General features: G+C 39.7%; 7 protein-coding genes across 18 annotated transcripts in view; 4 read left to right on the top strand and 3 right to left on the bottom strand.

Annotated features, from left to right (window-relative positions):
- The window catches only part of LOC109539221 (protein held out wings), a 36,955-nt gene extending 34,105 nt beyond the window's left edge, over nt 1-2,850 (top strand). For 7 of the 8 annotated variants that reach the window (XM_019906844.2, XM_019906849.2, XM_019906848.2 and 4 more), the window contains exon 9: nt 817-2,850. The gene's annotated coding sequence lies outside the window, so the exon portion shown is untranslated. Of the gene's footprint in view, nt 1-796 lie in introns of all 8 variants that reach the window. The other variant, XM_019906842.2, reaches the window with a different exon arrangement.
- LOC109539224 (vacuolar protein sorting-associated protein 72 homolog) lies at nt 2,661-5,004 on the bottom strand. The gene is made up of 6 exons (XM_019906852.1): nt 4,595-5,004; nt 4,409-4,538; nt 4,264-4,357; nt 3,888-4,200; nt 3,690-3,821; nt 2,661-3,167 (listed from the first exon to the last, which is right to left on the bottom strand). The coding sequence occupies exons 1-6, from the start codon at nt 4,726-4,728 to the stop codon at nt 2,951-2,953; spliced, it is 1,020 nt and encodes a 339-aa protein (XP_019762411.1). The 5' UTR covers nt 4,729-5,004; the 3' UTR covers nt 2,661-2,950.
- On the top strand, nt 3,164-9,651 carry LOC109539225 (mitochondrial protein C2orf69 homolog). 3 transcript variants are annotated; one of them, XM_019906853.2, is made up of 7 exons: nt 3,164-3,560; nt 7,926-8,056; nt 8,119-8,246; nt 8,305-8,470; nt 8,530-8,779; nt 8,836-9,025; nt 9,120-9,651. In XM_019906853.2, the coding sequence occupies exons 1-7, from the start codon at nt 3,530-3,532 to the stop codon at nt 9,127-9,129; spliced, it is 906 nt and encodes a 301-aa protein (XP_019762412.1). In that variant the 5' UTR covers nt 3,164-3,529; the 3' UTR covers nt 9,130-9,651. The 3 variants fall into 3 exon arrangements, with proteins under 3 accessions (XP_019762412.1, XP_019762413.1, XP_048524459.1); XM_019906854.2 differs by lacking the exon at nt 3,164-3,560 and adding an exon at nt 5,005-5,157; XM_048668502.1 differs by lacking the exon at nt 3,164-3,560 and adding an exon at nt 5,276-5,364.
- On the bottom strand, nt 5,864-7,769 carry LOC109539223 (TWiK family of potassium channels protein 12). Its single transcript, XM_019906850.2, has 6 exons — nt 7,306-7,769; nt 6,945-7,114; nt 6,713-6,888; nt 6,371-6,521; nt 6,140-6,313; nt 5,864-6,085 (listed from the first exon to the last, which is right to left on the bottom strand). Exons 1-6 carry the CDS (start codon nt 7,527-7,529, stop codon nt 5,925-5,927), a joined length of 1,056 nt encoding a protein of 351 aa, XP_019762409.1. The 5' UTR covers nt 7,530-7,769; the 3' UTR covers nt 5,864-5,924.
- Nucleotides 9,652-9,954: 303 nt separating the features above from the next.
- Nucleotides 9,955-15,938, bottom strand: LOC109539253 (exportin-7). 2 transcript variants are annotated; one of them, XM_019906889.2, is made up of 18 exons: nt 15,755-15,938; nt 14,589-14,799; nt 14,336-14,532; nt 13,991-14,276; nt 13,545-13,936; nt 13,099-13,477; nt 12,892-13,041; nt 12,673-12,838; nt 12,501-12,618; nt 12,261-12,435; nt 11,987-12,146; nt 11,729-11,919; nt 11,468-11,679; nt 11,248-11,410; nt 11,038-11,115; nt 10,761-10,977; nt 10,603-10,698; nt 9,955-10,539 (listed from the first exon to the last, which is right to left on the bottom strand). In XM_019906889.2, exons 1-18 carry the CDS (start codon nt 15,767-15,769, stop codon nt 10,443-10,445), a joined length of 3,303 nt encoding a protein of 1,100 aa, XP_019762448.1. In that variant the 5' UTR covers nt 15,770-15,938; the 3' UTR covers nt 9,955-10,442. The 2 variants fall into 2 exon arrangements, with proteins under 2 accessions (XP_019762448.1, XP_019762449.1); XM_019906890.2 differs by having other exon boundaries at nt 11,272-11,410.
- Nucleotides 15,939-16,345: 407 nt separating this feature from the next.
- LOC109539255 (pre-mRNA-splicing factor 38B) lies at nt 16,346-18,714 on the top strand. Of its 2 annotated transcripts, none has more exons than XM_019906894.2 (8): nt 16,346-16,590; nt 16,655-16,768; nt 16,832-16,933; nt 16,990-17,140; nt 17,222-17,306; nt 17,507-17,650; nt 17,712-17,875; nt 17,963-18,714. In XM_019906894.2, exons 1-8 carry the CDS (start codon nt 16,557-16,559, stop codon nt 18,108-18,110), a joined length of 942 nt encoding a protein of 313 aa, XP_019762453.1. In that variant the 5' UTR covers nt 16,346-16,556; the 3' UTR covers nt 18,111-18,714. The 2 variants fall into 2 exon arrangements, with proteins under 2 accessions (XP_019762453.1, XP_019762454.1); XM_019906895.2 differs by having other exon boundaries at nt 17,712-17,888; nt 17,963-18,054.
- Nucleotides 18,715-20,213: 1,499 nt separating this feature from the next.
- LOC109539254 (acyl-CoA Delta-9 desaturase) overlaps nt 20,214-21,573 on the top strand; it is a 20,002-nt gene continuing 18,642 nt past the window's right edge. Inside the window, exon 1 of the mRNA XM_019906891.2 lies at nt 20,214-20,563. Coding sequence (XP_019762450.1) covers nt 20,510-20,563 — 54 coding nt within the window. The 5' untranslated portion in view covers nt 20,214-20,509. The remainder of the gene's footprint in view (nt 20,564-21,573) is intronic.

Genomic DNA, 21,573 nt, shown 5'->3' with positions numbered 1-21,573 from the left:
CATGCAACTTCAAATATAGTCGATTGCCAAAAATCAGCCCGTTCTTCGATTTAAATCAAATTCAGTGTGTAGATTCGTGAATGTTTTGTATTCACGGAGTGGAAATTTGAACTCGCTACTCGCACAAGTTTGAAAGTTATGAATTTTTTTTGTCGTCATCTAGAAATTTTTAGCATTTTACATACAACTTCTAATATAATCGGTTGCCAAAAATCAGCCCGTTCTTCGATTTCAATGAAATTCGGTTTGCAGATTAGTGAATGTTTTGCATTCGCCGAGTAGAAATTTTAACTCGTTACTCGCGCTAGTTTGGAAGTTATGGATTTTTCTTTATGAGCGAGTAGAAACTTTTAAAAAATTACAGCTGAATATTTTTTTTAATAAATGTTAGGTCGTGCCGTGTTTATTTAAGCCAAAGAATCTCTCAGTAACCTTTTGATCATGTGCTTACGGGACACCCTGATCTTGCTTGAGAAAATGTTAGAGCCCCATATGATCGCAAACTAAGCGTTTTCAAAAAATACCACTGATGAAAACAGCCTGTAAATTAATTAATTTTGAATACACTAAAATTAAACGAGTGAAACATTTCTTTCACTAAACCAAATTGTTTTCTCGACAAGACACTGGTACTATAAACAATTTTGAATTAAAAAACCCAAAACTGCTTGTCCATTGCTAAATCTAGTTGGGGGGCGAGAGCCCGCAAGTTAGCCAAACTGAATTTACAATCACGTTTTTTTTTTGATTTAATCAAAACAAAGATACTAACAATCTGTTTTTCTTTCTTTTCCTGTTAACCAATTATTGGGCCAGCTTTAAGAAGGTGCTAACCAAACACACGTCACCCCACCCGTTGTCCAATTAAGCCAACCCAATCGACTAACCCGTCTTCGTGGAACCCATCAAAGGGGAACCATGTTGTGCCGGATAATTGCTAGACTTATGGGGTAGCGGTATGTCAGTTAACTTAACTACATCACTAACCAAGAGCTGTCGAACCTCCTGCAAAGGGACAATTTTTTTCATTGTTTTTACTTATATCTAGAGCTATCAGCTAACTGAGTTCGATGGCTCTTGAACCACTAACTTTTCTATTTTTGTCTAATTTGTGATCATATTTTTCAACTTGATTCACCGTATTATAAGCATATATGGACTACGAATGCGGAGTACGGTTTACAGGCAAATTATTTTTAATTTTAACTAAAAGCATGTTTTGGACCAAGTCGTGCTGTAAACCTTCTCAACAGTTGTAGTCCAGATAAAGCAAGCAATACTCGATTTGAAATCTTAACATATGCAGAGCTAAATGCGGCTTTTCAATTAAAAGTGTTTATGTTGAGGTGTTCAATTCCAGTAGTAATGGAAGTAGTTTTTCATTTCACTTTTTCAGCTATTATGCAACGGCTGGCTTCGTCAAGCAGTCAATACGACTGGTAAAGTAAAAGCTAGATTATTCAAACCCGAATCTCATTTTATCATTGATCGTTGTTATGATATTAAGTATTTTTGCATTGTTTTAGATGTTTGTTGATCTTTTATTTTGCCGGTGCAATATTACGTTGCTAAACACAATCTAGCTTTAGGTTCAAAAACTTAATCTTAATTTCTACTAATACTTTTTATTAAAGTACAAACAATTTTTGAGTGCCAATTTCTTGAAAATGTATCGAATATTGATAGATATGAGTGTGTATCAACTGATGGGCAACAGGAAAAATCTATTCGTTAACTGAAGTGACTTTTTCGAAATCAATCGGCCGCAGTTTGTAAATACTTGGAATAATTTCAAAGTTTGTAGATTTTTCCGAATCCCGTCGTTGGGCACGCAATTTTTAGCGTTAACTAATCAATAGGAAAGGTACGTATTATGTTATTGTGAGTTGCGTAACGGAAGCAATACTTCAAAACACGTCGTTTACAAAAACAAGCTACAAGCCAAAAAAACTAGTTTTGTACTGAGGCTTGTATGATTTTCTTTCTCGACAGTTATTATTTTCCGTCCTGGCTTATTTCTATTACTTGAAGGCAATACGATTAAATACTCGCGAGTTTATGTGCAATAAACAAGCAATATTCGCAGAATCTGTATATTATTAGTCGAGCCAAGGATAGGCGTTAGGTGTTTTGAGTTTTACGTAATTTCTCTTGATCAAGTGCAATCTCAATTTTCAAACGGTCGGTTTTCATGTAAATTGAGGGAATGCGAAACGTGGGCCTACAATCAACAAGGATTTGGACGTGTGCGTTTCAGTTATTCACTCAATATTTATTATGTTATACTAAATGTAAATTAATATATTAAATGTTGTACTTATAGTTTTTATAGCAACTTTGAGCGATTATAGTGCATTGTTACGTTAAGAATATTAAAAAGGCCAATAACACAGTGAATTGACGCACAAATAGTTAATGGTATTTTATGAAATTTAACTGAGCGATATTTGAGCGACGATTATTTGCTAACATCATTGCATATCAAGCGAAACGAAGACAGTTTTAACTTAGGAAAAGTTCGGAGATTAATGCACGTTCAACATCCAAGATGTTTACAAGAATAGAAGCCAAATATCGCTTGAATGACTGCAACTGGTTGTTCAAACCCACCCGGAAGGATAGACATCGAATATCCAATTACTTTATCTAAACAAAATTGATATATTTATATTGTAAGATTTATTGTGTCATATTATTATACATATTATCGATAGACATTAAAAGTGCCTTAATCTTATTAAATCTAGCGCCAACCAAGAATGTTTTGGATCAAGTTAATGTTATTGTTTTACATAAAAACCGGATTAAGCGATTTTCAGAGTGGTTTAAATAAACAATATTTCGCGCATATTTTAATTGTTTACATGTTGCAACTTATTTGACCTTTTCCCTGTCGTGTGAACAATCATCATCATAATATGTGATTCGATTTACATCCGTAAATCCAGCCTTATGCAGTAATGTTAATTTTCTGGGCATGTAGAATCATCTCCTTTTTAAGTCTGTCCTTATTCTTGCTGTACCATTTCACAAAGTCAGCTACCATTGGATTACTCTTATCGCCATTCTTTTCCAACTCTTGGTAGTATGATTGGCGGATTATTTTTAAGCAGGTGCTGTTTCGGTACGGCACCCACGTTACGGGATCAACGTATAAAGCTGGTAAACTGGAAAGAACCAAGAATACCGTTCAAAATCACTTGCTTGTTCATTTATTAGGAAATAGTGTATTATATTACCTATGCGAGAAGTACCACTTTTACATTCGGAGTATAAGAATAAGTATAAATATAAGTTTTTTTGCTACTACCTAACACGAATATTTGCCCAAATTGATTTAATTAGATTTTGAATTTCCCGCCAATTTTCTGACGTATCGCAATATTTGATGGCCTGACGTTCAGTTGTCAAACTGACAAACTGTCGCAATAAAATCTATCGGTCCCCAGAAAACAGAAAAAGTTCTACGAAAAATTTCCGGGAAAAGTGAAAAATTAGTGAACCTTAAAGTGATTAGAAGTGGAAATGGATGGAATCTCACCACTTGAACTTAGAGAAAGGTGGGCAAACTAAGAGTAATGACAAACTTTAAAATATTTCATCTTTACTTAGGTACTTTATTATTATTAATATTATTAACCTAGAGGGAGAAATTTTGGTTGAAACGGCTCGTGTAAAAAAGTACTTACCCTGTCACTGCGCATTTGAGTTTTTTGGGAATTGCAGGAGTTCGCTTGACGTTAAACACTTTTTTGAAGACTACGTCGTGTGGATCATTCAGAACGGTGATGAAAGTTCTTTCGTAGCATTTTTCCTCGTCCCTGCCAAAAGATCCTTTATACCAACCATGGAAATTAAACGATACAAACAGCATCTAGAATGTCTACCTATTTGCTTCAGTCTTTAGCTCTTCTATCAAGGGCATTCTAGTGGAGGTGTATTTGATCAGCGGCCCACTATACGCCTTCTTAATGATCCTTCTGGTTTTCTTCTCATTCTCCAGCTTCTGGTACTTTTCCAGCGATTTCAGGTTCTCCAATTCAGTGGTTTTGGCTTCTTCTAGCAACTCTTCTTGAGTTGGAATCCACTCCTCTTCTCTGGGGCGTTTCGGTTTCATCTTCAGCTCCTGATCTCGCACTTTTACTCTGTAGGCGGTTTCTGCGGTTTTAGCTGCAGTCGATTTCCTTTTGGATTTTCTTTCTAGAATTTGAAGTGTACTCTCGTATCACTTGCAACGTTTCCTATTTCAATAGTAGGTCTTACCTGATAAATTTAACATGCTTGAAGATTGGCAAGTTTTTACTCTGGGAACCTGGGGCTTAGACTTAGCGGCTTCCTTTGGGGCCGTCACAGGTTCCTAAAAGGGTGCAACGTTAATATATATGACTACGTATAGCAATGTAGGTACTTTGTAGGCTTTAGTGACCAGTCGACGAGTTTTCTTTTGGTTTTCTTCGCCATCGTTGTCGGACACTGGTTCGTCATTCTCGTCAATACTAAAGTCGGAGTCTACCAAATCTTCGCCTTCCTCTTCCGCCCTGCAGGATTCAAAAGCATTGCTATTACGAATGGGGCATAATCAACAGGGGCTTACTGATATTCATTGTCGGATTCGGAATCCTCAAAACCTCCATAGTTTTGCTTGTAGAATTCATCCTGGCACTCTTCTTCATCGTCTAATAGCTTGGACATGCGGTTTCCCGCATTATTTCGCCTGTCTCGCTGCATTGCCCCACGGATTACCCACAAGACTACCAAACCATCTACCAAACTTAACTTTTTTGTTGACAAAATACTAGATTGACTTGTGAGCTAACCTCAAATCTTCTTTCGGCAATGATGCGCCTGTTAAGCAAAATGATGTATTATGGAGAAAGACTTGTACTTTTACCATTCGGGTTTATTGCTAATTATATTGAAATTATTTAAGTACAGCGTAAAAACGCCAATAAGTTGGAGTTCGGTCAGAAAACTCAACATAACCAAAATGTGCAGAATAAAGATGTCAACAGAATGTCAAATCTCTGATGTCAAACAAGTTTACTCGCCAAATTTAATTTTTTTTGTGCAATTTTTGCGTATTTTATACATTTAATCATTAATAATAGTGTATAGTCTGTGAATTGATTCTTTATAAGCCGCAGATAACTTTTTTTGGTAAGTTTCTAGCGTGCGCGGACACTAATTTGCGCAGCGTATCTAGTCTATGTGGTTCTGCTTTCGAAACCACTTTTTTTAAACGCGGTTCCTTGTGGAAATGCGGTTTTCGATCATTTTCATTAATTGAAATTGCTTTTGTAGCAAATGACGCCATAATATAATGTTTTATACCTATTTAAAGGGGTGAATAGATGCTTACGAAAGGTACTTGCACAACTCGGTTGCTTCTTCAAAACATGAGTCTTACATATGAACGAATTCATAGCGAATTTCATTAAAATCCATCGTACCTACCATTCTCCCGGTGTTTCCAGAAATTTTGATTTTTTGGACTGAAAAGAACTTAGGTCAGACCGTCTTTTGATCCAAAGAATATCTCCGCACCCTTTTGATCATGTGCTTACAGGACACCCTGTATATAGGGTCAGTATTGTGTAAACTAAAGGTATTCTAGTTGATTATTCGTCGAAAACAACAAATTCGTCAAATTCTTTCGTTTAAACAAGAGAAAACTAATCGCTTTTTTGCCTAATTGTTTACAATGAACGTGATTGAATTGTTTACATATCGCTATAAACTCGTTTATTTGGAAGACGTGTTTTCGTTAAGCTGAAAGGAAATTTAAAATAAACATCAAGTCATGCAAATCGAGTTCATGGTTGCTTTTAGGTGGAAAACAGCGAAGAATCAAACCAGATTATTTAAAAAAATTTTTTGTTAACAATCAAAATACAGTAACTAGACGATTTTCAGGGTTAACAAGTTCAGTATTCCTGGTACTTTTTTCGTCTGCATCTTTGGCAGCAGTTCAAAAATCGCACTTTGGTGTCCTCCAAACACTGGTTGAAGTCCTCATTCATTTCCTTCAGTTTCACTTTGATTTCCTCCCGCATCAGGTTGTAACACATTGCAACCAGACCCAGTCCTGAAACAACAAATAAATTCGAGTTTTCCTTCTTCAATGACCTGATTAAAATACCCAGTAGAATGTAGACGAAATTAATCACCAGCTTCGTTTGGCTTCCATGGTTGGAGGCATTTACGTCCGCTCCAGGCACCAGATCGCCAAAGCCCACTTTGCCCAATGAGGTGACGCAAAAATATGTCGAGTCCAAAAAGTCCCATTTCTCCCATTCGCTCAGCATGATGGCACCTGCGGAAATCGTCCAGTAAAATCAGAAATTTACGGGCGGTGATTATTCGTTCTTGCCAGTCAAAATGTAGGCGAAAATAACCCAAAGACAGGCAGTGCTTGGGACGATGATCTTTTTTCTTGTGCTGCCCTCGTCTTTCTCAGTGGAGCATTCATAGATTCTTCTGTAAATCCACTTGAAACTACCTGCTAGGATTTTTCCCATGTTCTGAAATGCGTTTCTCAATTAATGATCTTAAAAAGTGAAAAAAGCAATTGTCGATTGATCTATTTTGTATAGATTGGGGCATTTGGGATTACTCAGTCTATTCTCGATGTTTGTGTATTAATTTCATATAAATATTTAGTTGAAATTGCGATTGGCCAAGTTTTAAAGCAAATCGAGTCACTTTCTCATACCATAAAGTAGAGGATGTAAAGAGGAATTCCGAATAGAGCATACACCATAGTCAATATTTTGCCCTCTTTGGTCTTCGGCACCATGTTTCCGTATCCCACCATGGTGATGATGCTCAGGCAAAACATTAGAGCTGCAGGAAAACTCCAAACCTCTTCCATCGAACGTTCGTCATATCCTGGCAAAACTCATGTTGATCAAACTGATAGTTGCATAACATTCTGGGCCTCTCACCATGCTTAAACACCTTGGTGACTTCGAGCTGATGGTTTTTCAGCACCTGGTCGACATCAGCGTGAAACTGCCTGCGATCGAAGATGTTGTTTTTCATCACTGCAGCGAAGATCATTTTCAAAGTCTTGTTTCTGAGCATGGACACTTCGGTCACCTCTGAGTTACGGGCACTGAGAACTGCTGATTTTATTTCTGATTTCATTCTTATACACTGATAGTTTTACAGAAAAGGGTATTTTTTTTGCTACTATTTTGTGATTTTTAGGTGGAATAGCAATGAAAAGTGAAATAGCAAAAAGATTTGTCCATAGCCATGTGTAAACTTAGAAGATTGATTATCTGGAACTGGAATGGAATTTACCTTTTTTCAATATGCATAAAACCTACGGCGCCGATCACAGTATAGCCGATTATGAGTGCGCCCACCCCTACTTGAGTGCACATAAAAGCCACCATTTTCCGGCAACAGTCTTTGAGTTTTTCGCGATGCCTTCGATGCTGTTTTTTCGGGACATTGTACGAATGTCTCATTGGCGTCCTCGAACGAGACATGCTCCTGATTGCCTTTTCGCGTCGTTCCTCCATATGTTCCTGGATTCTAGGACATCTTCCAGTCTCCTCACTTACAGCCAGAAATCAGTTTTGATGAAACGCTCCATTCAGCGTCCAACTAACCAGAAAGAAAGCAGATCGTTTGCCTCTTTATTTTTAGAAAACTGGCCACGTTCAAGCGCGCTGGGAGCTCATCTAGAACTGAAAGAACATTGCGAAACATTGAAAGGTTTTCCCGAATTTCCTCTATTCCTTTGAACTTACTGCGATCTGGACCGAAATATTAAATGTATTTTTAGATGCGTTTAGACGGCACCGAATGCACGATTCGACCGGGAAATATGATAAATTGAAACATCGTTATGCTCTTATTCAAGTATCAATTGAATCTCTAATGAAACTAGCCGCAATTTTGGTTTTCTTTTGCAGCTGAAATGGTTCCTTTGCGACTGGAGCAAGTTGCCGGTTTTAAAGAGAGGACAAACGATGTAGTCTACTGCAAACCGCTGGTCGATTCGTCCTCAACCAAAGTGGTGATTTTCTTCCCTGGGGATGTTCAAGCGAGTGCTTTCTTTGCTTTTACTTTACATCAGAATTTCATTGATTTTTTATTCGTTTTCAGGATTATATCGAAAACATGGAAGCGAACCACGACGTCGAAATTTACAAAAAATGGAACTTGGAATCCTGCGCCTCAGATTTGCAGAATAAGTTTTCTGAATGCCACATTCTAGTCATCAGGCCATGCAAGTAAGTTCCGTTTATTCAATATCCCGTCATTAAAAAAAAATAAGGACTTTCTCTATAGGTTGCACTGTAAAATGATCAGTTGTTTTGGAAACTTTGTCACCAGCAGCGAAGACGGGGTGCCCACATATACTCCCAATTATGACTCCTTCAGACACTTGAATCGTTTGTTAAAAGGTGTCGAAGAAAGATTAGTTGGGCAGTCCAATGAAGGCAGCTCGAGCGAAGTAAGTGCCGCATGGTCTAACTAATCGCAACTATGGACTAATATGCATGGAATTTTTAGGAATGGAATAGCCAGCAAAAGCTAAACTTATTACAGCTCGATTTGATTATTATTGGATTCAGCAAAGGCTGCGTGGTATTGAACCAGTTTCTCTACGAATTGCACCATTTCAAAAGTAACGAATTCGACGAGGAAGTCGATGCTGTAACTGGCAGGATTCGCGACATGTTCTGGTTAGATGGGGGCCATTCTGGGGGCAAAAATACCTGGGTGGTTGACGAAAACGTGTTAAAGACCTTGAGTCTAGCTGGTAAGCAAATCGGCTTCTATGTTGTGCTGCATGATGAGGAAGTTTCTGTTCCTTAGATATAAATGTGCACGTTGTTGTGACTCCTTATCAGATTGAGGACGTTAACCGGCCCTGGATACAAATAGAGGAAAATCTATTTTCCACTCGACTCCTAGAATATAATTGCAAACTGGAACGCAAACAGCATTTTATGAATAGTTGCCCGACCCTTCTCAACCACTTTCGATTGCTTAATGTTTTTGAAAGGTAATTCGTGATAGCAAAGTTGTGGACATCTATAACAAAATCACTGAACGAGATTTGAAAAAATCAGTTCTGATGCGTTAATTTGTCTTTTCAGATCGGCATAAAGCCAAGCATCAAGCAACCTTAATCAGCAGTAACTGTTACGTATTTGGATTGATACGTAAACGGTGCCTGCAGTTGTTTATATGATGCAATTTCGGGAAACTGAAGAAATTGTGTCTGGTTTTATCGAACCACGCAGGAGTCTCAAGGAAGACAGCGGAGAACATGAAGGTAAGGATTGATTGGAAATGCGCAAAGTCGTTTGGCTTAATTTATCCTGATGCGCCGCTTGGTGGATCTAGCGATAAACCCTTAAATTGCTGGACTGTTTTCGATAAAAAATCATTTTTGAGCGGGTACTCAAAAACGAAGCAGACGCCATACCAAGCGAGTGTTTGTGTAATCTTGACTTTTTATGGCGCATCCTCCATTCCGTCCAATATGCATATAAAATACTCTAAACAGGGTTTTACTGACTAGTGTAGTAATTCCGATTGAATGTGGTTAAACCAAGTACCTAGTTAATTTTTTTTGGAATTAGGTTTGTACATAACGCAAAATAATAAAAATAACATAATTATCAATGCTATTGATAAGAACAGTTTTTTTATTTCGGCTACCCTGTTCCATTAAAACATTAGTCATCCTATGGGTATTACTGTTTCGTTATTTGTCATCAAAGTCGATTTGTGATTCCTAACGAAAGTTCTCGATATGCTCACAAAATCAGTAAATAAGCCAATAAACTTTTTCCAACGCTTCGAATTAAAAAAAATCGAATAAATCTAGCTATATGGTAGCTAATTTACTCGGTTTTTTTATTCAAATTAAAAAATGAAACGTTTGCCTTGAAGTTAGTTGCAAAGTGGATTGAAGACAAAAAATAATTTCCTGCAATGAAGCTTCATATATTATTTGTAAAAATCTTACAAGTTTTTTACATTACAAAGTCTATAAACAATGTACAAAGTATAACCAAGTAAAATCCATTGATCATCCTGCATCCTTTAACATACTTTGTATACAGGAAATGAAAACCCACACGATGATTCCTAACACTCACCATTATTTAATTTTAAGTGCCCATTCTGAGACAACCATAAAAACTGGTTTTTGTTTTCATGATTTTATTGAAACAGTCGTCTAAATTAGGAATATTCTTTACAACCTAATGAATTTAATAAGCTGGTTGTCCAAAAATGAGTTTACATTTTAAATACCAATACAGACAATCAGTTGACTACATCATAATAAAATTAAATGCAGAAACGTAACGGTGAAACTATAAATAAACTAACTATTAACGGTCCGCCGTGCACTTCCCACTTTTATTCGTTTACTTTATACAAATCGCACTTAGACCGATATGCAATAGCTATGAAGTCATCATATCAGTCACCGAATTGTTCGGATTGCAAACTTTCAGGGAATCGTACATATCTCGTCTGCATATTGATAAATTATGTGTAAATCTGAAATGGAAGAAGCTGGTTGAAGCAGATTTGAATTTCGCTTTGGTGAACAATACGACTCACCTATCTCTATTAGTAACTAGCAAATTTCTTTCTACTCCATCCATTAAAGTATCAAACCATTTGGCCATGATCGCTTGTTTATCTGGATGCTGACTCCTGCAAAATAAGCGCATAGTTTGGATATTGTCCCCAAGATTTCCCTGTTCCTCAAGACTAACCTGATGATATTTTCTCGCATTTGCGCAAAATAGTCCTCGTGCAGCAGGATAATTCCAAGTAGCGGTCTGGACATTGACCACTGATTTCGGCAATCTTCGTACATCACGGCATTTAAGATAAAGTTCAAGATTTGGTGCAGAATCTCCGGGTGCATCTCTAGCACTTTCAGAAACATTTCTGCTGTGGCCGGGTTGCCTTGATTTTTCAAAGGGAAAGCTAAAAAGCAAACCCATTAGTGTTATCACATGTATGTGCCAGTCATGGTTTTCTGCTTACTTTTCTGAGTCAGATGCTTGAATATATAGGAAACGATATGGTCCAGAGTGGTGCAACATCCTGTACAGACCGTGGTATCTGAAACATTTACATCTAGGCTAAGAAAGTGCAGAAACCAGTACAATGTTACGATTAATATAGATGTAAAAACAGTCTTCGCTGCTTGTTCTGCACTCAGAACCTGCGCTTGGCTCAGACTCGTGCACGGACCTGTAAAGTGATTATAACGCCCACCTAAGGCTTGCATTCCTTCAGAGATCGATGTGAGGATGTACAGGAAAACATGTGGTTCCATTGTCGCTAAGAACGGCATGTGGTCCTGAGCCAGACACTCGAGCAGGGAATAGTACGTCTGGGACAATTTTGGATAATCCTGAAAATAAAGATGATTTAGACTGATGAGTCTGAATGAGTAATGTATTTCACTCACTAGCAGATCGCTATGGGAAATGGACAACAGCATTTTAACGAACACATTCAAGACGTTGTCTAGCGCTTCATCGCCGTACAATCGAAACACGCCGAAATTCACGTAGCTGCCACAAAGCGCCGATTTTAGCATGGAGAAACATATTGAAATCCCTTTCAGCTTCATGGAGTACGTTTGTTCTTTGGTTACCTCTACGTTTAAGATACGAGTTCCTAAAACAAAGCTGTTAGTCGCCAATATGGGACATTGCTTACCACTTACCATAACTACAGATAATTTTGCTAGCTTCCCTGAAGAGCAATATGCCGTTCGGTGATGAAACATCAAACTGTAGCCGTTGCGATCTGTTATGAACTAATTCGGTAAAGAACTTGAGCACGGGCGTTGTGACCTCAGGATCATGGTACCACAGCTCGATCGCTCTAAGGAAAATTGGAGTATAGTTTGGATATCTGGGCACCTGTTAAGGAAAACTCCTGAGAGCAGAAACAAATGCGTTTCAAGCATGAAAAAGGATACATCCATTCAAAGAGCATCATGTATGATAGCTTGGAGATAAACGAGTATGTTAATCCTCGCAGGTCTCGGGCCAAGCCAATTAGGACCTTTTTAACGTCTTCGGTCACAAATATGGACGTATCGGATGCGGTTAGTAGCAGCCCTAAACTTTCGAACGAAGCTGAAACAAATTACCGATGTATTTGCCCCATAGATCAGATTCTCTAGCATGACAACTTAAAGGTTCCTAATATTTTAACAACCCCCTCGACCTCAACATATCTCCGGTACTTACTTGTTAAGGGCAACAAAAAATTATGGAACCGCTCCTCATCCTCTCCTAAGTTCACCGTGAGCAGCCTGCCCAACGCCGTATAAAACAGCGAACGGCATTTCATTTCCTTGACTTGGGCTGTGTTGCTCAAGAATGGAAAATGCTCGCTTGTGTGGTTGTTGAGCATAAATTCGACCTGGAAATTTAAGATCCTCGAGGCTTAGTATGAAGGAATGAACATTGATTGCGCACACGACTTGCCTCGTCTAATTTTACTAGCTTCCTGACGCAACTGTACCCGACCGACAGTTCGCTTAAAAGATGCAGAGTTTTCCCGATTAACGTCTCATTTCGTCCCCAATACTTCAAATTTGTTATGCTGCAAGAATAGGCGATTTAAGGGAATATTAAAAAGAAACAGATGGGCACTCACATTTTCCTCATAAATACGCTAAGCACCATCGGTTCTTCACTCAACCCCAGAACTTCCGATAACCGCCTGTACACTTTGGAATTCCGTTGAACTTGATCGCCCACATAGGTTTTCCTAAAGTATTCGAAGCAGGTTAACATCGCAAGTTCCAACTTTTCACAGCCACCTGAAAACCGGGGAACATGCAGAAGCCTATGATGTGTTAGTGATAATCAGTACCTTGAGCCAACCGATTATCGGTCAAATTCATCAACTGAAGAACTCGACAGACAAGTTCTCCATCCATTGTGTCGTGCTCCTCGTTGCAATTGAACGATACACGACCTCCGATCGAAGCTCCAATAATATAAACTAACCAGGTGAGTTGTGCTGCAACAGATAAACCGAAGTAAGGACGAGCGCGATTGAGGGTTCAGAGCAGAGCACCTTCTTTCACAGCAATCTCAACGGGTTGAGCGGAAGAAGCCAGTAGGTCCTGGTAAGCAGCGGCCGTTCGATCAAACAGTTGCACCAGAACAGTACAGGTTTGAACATACTCGCAACGACCGATCACAGATAGTTGTTCCAGTTGCTGATGCAGCATTCCGAGATCGTCTAAGGGATCTTCTAAGCCTTCTCTGACTACCACAGCGGCGGATTCGAGTCTTGCGCTTACATATGCACTAGTGACTCCAGGCGCGTATTGCTCCAGTAGATGCGGTTCGGTCGCCTTCACGTACGGCACTGAAGCTACCATTTTTTGCCATAAAGACAGCAGATAGTGAATACTGTTAGGCGCGAACTGCCACATCTGGAGGCTTTGAATCTGCACGAAGAATAGGGGAAATTGTTCATCTGACAAAGTCCTTAACCAGGCTACTTAATCTACTTACTGTGAATTTAGTGATCAACTGAATAGTCTCCGGATAGCCATCGACCATGACCAGTTCGCCTAACTGATAATTCGTCTTCAGTCTTGCCAACAGTCTGCAGAATTCGTGATAATTGGCCGGGTCGCTTAAGCTTTGTGGATTCCTCAGGATATGTGTGACGCCATTGACCAGATGAGTTAAGAACTTTGCTCTTTCCGTATTGCTGAACAATGATCGTCGCACGGAGGCGATTTGCACCAAACACGTTAAAGCTAGATTCGAAAGCGTGTTGGGAAGCGAATCGTACAAATCGAAGAATAACTTTAACGTTGTAAAATCCAGAAATGCCGGTCGCCAACTAGTCGGTATCTGGACTGTACACAAGTCATCAGAGGACTCATCAGTAGAAGTTCCTGCGATCAATTCGGAAATACAGGCTGGATTGAGACACAGAGTTCAATACATACCTATGAAATCGAAGGTTAAACAGTTCTGCGATAGCCGCAGTAGATGAGTCATTAGCCCATGTTGATGTTCATCGTTGAAGTTTAGATTCTTGCAGCTTTCTCTAGCCGTACTAAGCAAGCTACACGATAGCCTAAATATTTCGAATAGCTGCGTATCTCTAAAGGAGGAGGCTATTTTCCTATGCTTCGTTAACGACCTATTCGCTTCAATGTCGGTTATCTGATTCATTTCGCTGGTGAGTTGCGAAAGGAGCTGCACGCCGATCATGCAATGTTCAACTGAGCCCTGCAAAGCAAAAATCCCAATTCACCAAGCAGTTTTGGCTTTGAATCGAACACACACACCTGTAGAAATTTGCTGATATCGGCCACCACATTTCTAAACAAGAGTTCTTCCTTGTGGGCATCGAACCAGCCCAGTTTGGTGATTCGAGCGAAAAGCGTCACTAGAGCCTGTACAACAAAAGTGGGCAACTTGGGCCTGGTGGCCAGATAATTCAGAATGTAATTCCGTATATCGACTCTTTGTTGAACGCTCAGACCTAGAAGAGATTGTACAATTATCTAACGAGTTGCTTCATATGAGCGAAGTTCTTACCATGGGAACTTCTGGAGACTAGTTTGGTCAGAGTGGTGGCTGCCAATAGTTGGGCATAGGCAGAGTCGCCCCTGTCCAGCAAAGCTTGGCATTTTGTGAGGGCATTTGAGCTGTCCTGAAACACCACTAACGATTTTTCCGCTTCGGATCGGATGCCGCTGTCCTGGGATTCATACAATTGCTTGCAGAGTAGCTCGAGCCGCCTGATTTCCTAAGAAAACCACAGAATCGTTAAGCATTAGAAGTTTAGTTGATTAATTAAGGTAGGTGTTAGTGGAAATTTGCATATAGGATGACAGGAATCAGACAGTGTTACAATACGAGTTTCTAAGAGAAGTAATAAAAAAGACTGATTAAAAGAGCCGGCAGCCAAGAGACTGAGGGCGCATGCCGCCGACGAGGTGGAAAGAAGGCTGGCAAAGCTCCACTGAGACGTGAGTGGTGTGTAGAAGAACAGGCGCAGGCCTATAATAAGTAAGAAGACCAGAGTTTGTCAGTAGAAATTTATTTATTGGGTACACCCTACAAGAGCATAAGCACGTTATTATACATATTAGTTTTTGTATCCAAGACTTGTGACAAAAACAGCAGGAAATGTTGTTTGCAAGACTTCTCAGAGGCAGTTGAACACAACAGAAAAGGGGTTTGACCAAAGTGTGAAAGATGCTAACTCGCCTTCCAATAAGGCGATTGATTAAAAAAGTGTGGATATTGGAAAACCACTACGGGGGGGCAAGAAGGCTACTGTTTCAAAGAACCACAGCAAGCTTGAACCTGTTTCCTGCTCAAAACATGTTCATGTGCATCGCACATAGAAGCTCATTCTCTGCACGGCTGCCGGTCCAAAGGGCCCCTTCGCAACCACCCAAACCTACACTTACACGAGCGAAGTGTCCAATGTTGAACGCTTCTGCCGATTGACCCATTGAATGACTTTTATTTTCATAAACATAACCATTTATTGGACGAAAATACCGAATTGGCGTGTTTGGGCTTGTGTTTGCCGAAACTTGCCCGCTTCCCAGACTAAATTCAAAGCACAAAGGGCCAATAAACGTCAGCTGCAGCACATTAGAGATGGAAAGGTGAAAAAAGCTCTGTGGAATTGTGGAGTGTTGAAGCGGTTTGGGCGCTTCGAAATGGCCTTTCCGGACGATCACACTCACCTGTTCGTCAGCCATTTTCAGGTATATTCATTGGGTGTTCGGTTCGTCTGGTTCTTGTGTGTGAAAGCGGCAAAATTCGGAAAAAATCACGATTCTACACACTGAGCACCCTTCTGTCCCTCGGAAAAAACATAACGCAAAAATGTACCAAGCGCCCTCTGATGCCTGGGATTCGCGATTCGCGTCTAGCGGTAGCCTAACTATTTTCATGTGTTTAAATGGCCGTTAAAAAGGTGATTTTATTAAGTTTTTGAAAATCACCTCCCTCGTATTTCGGTCGGAATGAAACCAGAAAAATGCAAAATAATCGAATTTATTAACTCCAAACAGGCTTTTTATTTATCAACTAGGTACTTTCAATGTTTCATTTATATAATATTATCTTTATTCTCGTCAAGCCTTTTGTACGTGTCTTATCTATGATTTATGCGGTAGCGTGGCAGATATTTTTTTCGTAAAATTGATAATAAAGATGTTTCTCACATAAATATGGCGCGCTTTTCAAAAATTTTTCAAATTGCGCGCCATACACCGGGACCACAACCTTCAAGACCCTCACTAGAAAAATTACGGGGCTACCGCTACACACGACTCCTTGACATATGCCATTTGTCACTTGACTCGGTTGACATGTGCAAATTTCGGTATTCATCAATGCTGTATTTCTAGCATGGTTTCTTTTTGTTGCTGTATCCTTAAACAAATTGATTTTTAGCTAATTCTGAACTGTTAGAGCTGACCAGGCTCTTATGGTTTAACTTTTCATCACATTTATAGTTTTTTTGGCACTTCTCTAAACAAAATGGACCAGCGAGGCAGCAACAGTGGAGATGAAGGTAAACAAACTGTTTTCTCCTGAAACTGGGCTTCTAATCCAGCATTTTACTTGTTTTTCTATAGATGGGACGGCGGCAAAGAAGCAAAGCAACGTTCTACCTCTGTATGGAAACGAAAGAACAATGAACCTCAATGCGTTGATTTTGACAAACATCCAAAGTTCCCACTACTTCAAAGGTAAGATGTACCCCCAATTTTGCCCTAACGCTGTTCTAAAACAGCCCCTTTCTATTGCGTCAGTTAATCTATACGAGCTTAAAACCTACCACGAGGTGGTGGATGAAATCTATTACAAAGTAAGCCATTTGGAGCCTTGGGAAAAGGGGTCTCGGAGAACATCTGGTAAGTAGTTTATTTAGCCTTTGCTCCTGTCTGTGGCTAATTGCCGTACTTTTCAGGTCAAACTGGGATGTGTGGAGGCGTCAGAGGAGTGGGAGCTGGAGGGATAGTTTCAACAGCCTATTGTCTACTGTATAAGTTATTTACTCTTAAGTTAACTAGAAAACAACTAAATGGTCTAATAACGCACTGTGATTCTCCTTACATAAGGTAAGATCTTCATTCCCATTACACGTTTCTTCCTTAGTGGAATGTGAACTTTTAATCTTCATTGAGTGTATTATTTTTCAGAGCACTTGGTTTTATGTATATTCGCTACGTTTTTCCTCCGAGTGCATTACTTGACTGGTATGAGGAGTATTTGGAGGATGAAGAGGTGCGTACATAAGGTAGAGTGGTGCCTATCTTTTAATTTTTCTTCTAGGTAAACGCAAAGTGGCCCGAAATGAGATCGAAACGGACTCACTTCGGTCTATCGAATAAAAAATAAAAAAATTGCTGGACTTGGCTTTAAAAAAGAGCTGCTGCTAGTTGAATTGGTTTCCAATGATGTTTAATGTGATTAACGAGTTACAGGAATTGGATGTGAAAGCTGGCGGAGGCCAAAATATGACCATGGGGCAGATTCTCAGACAGTGGCTGGTCAAGCTGGAATGGTTTTCGACGCTGTTTCCCCGAATACCTGTGCCAATTCAACATAGAATTCAGAAGTTTTTAGAGGTGAGTGACTTGATTTTGTTTACTCCCCTCATAGACTAAACGGGGATGTATTGAATTTCAGGAAAAATTCCCACCTCAAGCCGTTCAGGCAGCCCAGGAAAGAGCCAGAGAGGATCGAAGACCGGACAGAGCGACCGAACGGCCTCCAATACGAGAAGACACCAGGCGTGATTTCTTGCGTGACGACCGCGAAAGAAGAGAAGACACGAGACGAGATAGGGACAGGTAGGTTGAAAAGGTAAACATCCCTTGAAGATGCAACCAAGCTCAACCCAAAAAGTGCACATTACAAGCGTCGCTTATTTGTTTCAGATTTCGTGACGATCACGATAGAAGAGATCGCACCCACAACAGAAGTCGAAGTCCCAATAGGAATAAACACTACAGCAGAGATCGCAGCCGAGAACGGGGTGGAAAGCATAGAGGCGAAAGACATCGGGGTGGCCGCGAGAGATATTAAAACCTCATATGAGCGGCTGATATTTAGAATAACACGTTTACTTTTATTGTGAGAAGTTGACTCAGTGAAAGGACCTGGAAAAAACTGCAGATTTTTGGAGTTGAACTGTTTAGGGTCATAAACGCTCTTATCCGCAAACTTTCGTCAACGCTGTTTTATGAGCCGAATTTTGTTTTGTTATTTAACTATTGTAGGAGGGCATTTTGATTTTATAGTAACGTCATTTGTTGTAGTTTTGCATATGAAAGAATAAGGATGCAAGTGGTTCGACATTTTTATCCTTCACATTTTAACGATAGTTTGTTAAGCTTGTTCTATAAGTTAAGTTGTCTGATAAGCAGTTCAATTTCACCAATTTTTGCATGATACGCACAGATTGAAAGTCGATCATTTTTTTGTTTTAAGCATTAGGCGAGAAAGTTGTTAATTTGGAAACAGTTGGGACTTTTGTATGGGTTGTTTTTCTACTTTAGAGTGCGCGTTTTGTTCCAGTTGTTCATGTACATATTAGTACCTCATTTTACAATATATCGATGCCTTTTGCCGCTTTGTTTGGGCAAAAATAATGTATCAGTATGTAATAAATTAAACGATTTTCAGAGAACCAGCTGTTTGGAAAGCATGTCCCGTTTATGGACTCTTAAAATCGTAAAATGTGATAAACTAATGAAACTCTCCAATGTTGCATTGAAGAGACGCGCGTCTATTAATGGACCATGCAACCTTTTGACTCGGCACGGTTTAGCGAACGGTACTTGTTGGCCACGAACCGTAAGAAAGTTGTTTTTGTTTCATTTTCAGTTGAAACTGGCAGTGTCAAGGTTTTACTTTCTATGTGGCACTATTATGAAAGTTTGCAGATCCGGTTGTGTTCTATGGTACCTTAAGTGGCTGGCAGGCCGTTCAGGGATTCTTTCCAATTGGTGATTGTTCTCCTCGCTTTGGGCGTACGTGCGGAGATGCACATGATCGTGTTGGTACCATTTTTTCACGTGTTTTTTTGCAATAAGTTCGTCCTTACGAACTGGATCGCCGCTAATGATCTTGCTCGAGATACGACTTTTTTAGGTTTCCTTCGCCTTGTTCAGTGTCTGCATTTCTGCGAAGCTGAGCATGAAATTCTTAAACCAATAGACAGAGGAATCGAGCAAACATGTCCTGGAAGGCGGTTTAACGGCGCTATAAACCGTCGCTTTTAAAAAATGGCCAACTTAAATACTTCTTAATGGTATTTAACGTAAGCTGGGCGTAAAAATTCGCATGTTTTGCTAACCCTGAACATTTTTCACCCGCGTGAAACTGTTTTTGGCAAAAGTTTACTGTTGAAACTGACCTGGCCGATTTTGGCGCTCGGCCGCGATTCTAACGGGCAAACAATTGCGCAAATAGGAAACATCCATGCCCATAAAAAATAAACAAAGTAGGCAATTGTGGCTAGAACAATAACGAAATCGCCTTTACTGTATCGCTTTTCAAGCGCGCCAAGGTAACAAAAAAATGTCCCCAATTTCCATAATTAGGAGCATGCACGGCCAGTTGGTTTGTGACTTTTTGCGAATATTTAATAATGCTCCTGATGATGTAAGAAATTACGAAACTGATGATATGCATGCACTATTTGGGCGCCCGCAATGCTCCAAATAGCTCACCAATTCATGTGGTTGTTTGGCTTTAGATCAGCGGTTTAATTGGCCGCAAATTCCCGATTTTTGCCAAAAAGTGCATTTTAGTGGCGATTTCACAAAGTGCACTGACCCACTCCATTTCGTTTTATCGGTACTTGTTCGGTCATTGTGCATTTAAGAAACTCTATTTCTCAGTAAGCAAAGTCAAAATTTCTCTTTGGCTTGATTGATAGCGCGTTCTGTTAGACCCGTGAGTTCGTAGTTGAAGAGCGTGCCTCGATTAAACCAATGAGGTTGTTTATGCAAACTCACCCCGGGCAATTTCAACTTTTTTTGAAGATTCTAACGTTTTTTCTCAAGTTACCCCTTTTGCTGCCAAAGTTCTTTGGCCAATGGATAAATCCCTACAGCAACAGAGGCACGCTTTAAGAGAAAATCAAATAAATCCGGCCTAAAAGGCAGGATTAGCCGAAACCCAGATACTTTAGCGTTTCACCGACTCTCGCTTCCGATATCGAAGGCAACGGCACTTGCTTCCACTCACCTACATACCTCCAATTTCCCCCAAGATCTCTTGATCGTGTAGCAGACACCTTTCTTCTTCTCGCATAAAGAATCTCTTCGATATTCACTGAAGTTCAAGATCGCGCCTTGTTTTTCGTAGACTCGGCTCGGTATTCGGATCCTGCAGGCTCTCCATTCTGCAATAGAAAAAACCGTTTTGGTTCTCCAACCTTCTGGCAAAATAATTAAAAAATAAACAAGAGTGCCAAGATGATTCATATCGAGTTTATCAAGAATGAGCCCCAGAATTCAGCTACAGAAAAGGTAAGTGTTTTGATAAGTTCTATATTGTTGAGGCGGATTCATTTGTTCACAAACTGTTTGTTGGGTATTTTGCCCCAAAAATGTTTGTCTTTAAAAAAGACAGCATTTCCTCACGTCTTTTATTCCAAATTCAAATCTGTTGTTCAACAAACAGTTTGTGAGAAAAAGGTAAGTGCTTAGTCAAACCATTTTTTTGTGCGCCCTGCTTATAGAGGAAATTCGCAAAGCTTTCATCGCTTTAGAAAGCTTTGCCTTCGGTTTTTTCGTCCTCAAGCCGCATAAAAATCACGTAAATACCGCAGTTTTCTAGAAAAGCTTTTGAGGCACCAAAGAGCTTTAACTAAGCGCGAAACCGATGTTGGGTTTGGGTCTCGATTTAAAAAAATCTGAAAATCCCCAACCCTTTCGGGGCGCAAACTTGTCGACAAGTTGACCATTTTTTGCATATAAAAAGAGAAATCCAGTGCCAAACCCGCTATCAGAGCAGACACTATCAAGTTCCTTGGCAGTATTTAAACTTTCATCTTTATGCGACGAACTATTCAACAATTGGGGCCTTTTGATAATACCTATTAAATACCTAAACTCATTTTTACCACGATTGCATCACATTTTAAAAACCATTTATTGGCATATAACCGGCGATTTGGGGTGTAGTAGGCCTTAATTTCCACGGGCAGGCATAGGCGGTTTGTGTCAACGGGCCTATATGCGAACTCGGCCGGGAATAATTTAGTTGCGAATTTCTCTGCGAAGGCAAGTAAGGACAGGAGTTGTTAAAAATCATTGTGTAAGTAAAGATCAAAAGTTTCTGTAAGTGTAATTAATGTAACAAAGATGGAAAAACTGACCTACGAAGAAACAGTTTTGCCTCTCGCAAAAAGAAAATTTCGAAACCAAAAAAATATTGAAAAAGTTGAGCTTTCGCGCTACGCCAAGCAAACCACATCTGGTGATGCCGGCCACTCATGTTTGCGAAACGTTAAGAAGAAATTCTGCCCCACGATGGA

Source organism: Dendroctonus ponderosae, unplaced genomic scaffold (assembly GCF_020466585.1).
Source record: "Dendroctonus ponderosae isolate FM_Combo_2020 unplaced genomic scaffold, Dpon_F_20191213v2 Dpon_F_20191213_7, whole genome shotgun sequence".
Classification (NCBI taxonomy): domain Eukaryota; kingdom Metazoa; phylum Arthropoda; class Insecta; order Coleoptera; family Curculionidae; genus Dendroctonus; species Dendroctonus ponderosae.
Note: the sequence above shows the minus strand (reverse complement) of the source record. Positions and strands in the feature narration are given on the sequence as shown.

Bases quoted from the DNA above. Each gene is read 5' to 3' on its own strand.
- LOC109539223 (XM_019906850.2), bottom strand. From the start codon at position 7,529: ATGGAGGAACGACGCGAAAAGGCAATCAGGAGCATGTCTCGTTCGAGG. The intron at 6,522-6,712 runs GTATGAGAAAGT...AACGCATTTCAG, and splicing joins TTTACATCCTCTACTTTATG to AACATGGGAAAAATCCTAGC. The intron at 6,314-6,370 runs GCAAGAACGAAT...CGATTTCCGCAG, and splicing joins TTTCGCCTACATTTTGACTG to GTGCCATCATGCTGAGCGAA.
- LOC109539253 (XM_019906889.2), bottom strand. The intron at 14,533-14,588 runs GTAAGAACTTCG...AATCTCTTCTAG, and splicing joins AGTCTCCAGAAGTTCCCATG to GTCTGAGCGTTCAACAAAGA. The intron at 12,619-12,672 runs GTGAGTGCCCAT...CTATTCTTGCAG, and splicing joins AGCGTATTTATGAGGAAAAT to CATAACAAATTTGAAGTATT.
- LOC109539224 (XM_019906852.1), bottom strand. From the start codon at position 4,728: ATGCAGCGAGACAGGCGAAATAATGCGGGAAACCGCATGTCCAAGCTA. The intron at 4,539-4,594 runs GTAAGCCCCTGT...TGAATCCTGCAG, and splicing joins GAATCCGACAATGAATATCA to GGCGGAAGAGGAAGGCGAAG. The intron at 4,201-4,263 runs GTAAGACCTACT...TTCAAATTCTAG, and splicing joins AAGCATGTTAAATTTATCAG to AAAGAAAATCCAAAAGGAAA.
- LOC109539225 (XM_019906853.2), top strand. From the start codon at position 3,530: ATGGAATCTCACCACTTGAACTTAGAGAAAG. The intron at 8,057-8,118 runs GCGAGTGCTTTC...ATTCGTTTTCAG, and splicing joins TCTTCCCTGGGGATGTTCAA to GATTATATCGAAAACATGGA. The intron at 8,780-8,835 runs GTAAGCAAATCG...TCTGTTCCTTAG, and splicing joins AAAGACCTTGAGTCTAGCTG to ATATAAATGTGCACGTTGTT.
- LOC109539255 (XM_019906894.2), top strand. From the start codon at position 16,557: ATGGACCAGCGAGGCAGCAACAGTGGAGATGAAG. The intron at 16,934-16,989 runs GTAAGTAGTTTA...CGTACTTTTCAG, and splicing joins GGGGTCTCGGAGAACATCTG to GTCAAACTGGGATGTGTGGA. The intron at 17,307-17,506 runs GTGCGTACATAA...AACGAGTTACAG, and splicing joins AGTATTTGGAGGATGAAGAG to GAATTGGATGTGAAAGCTGG.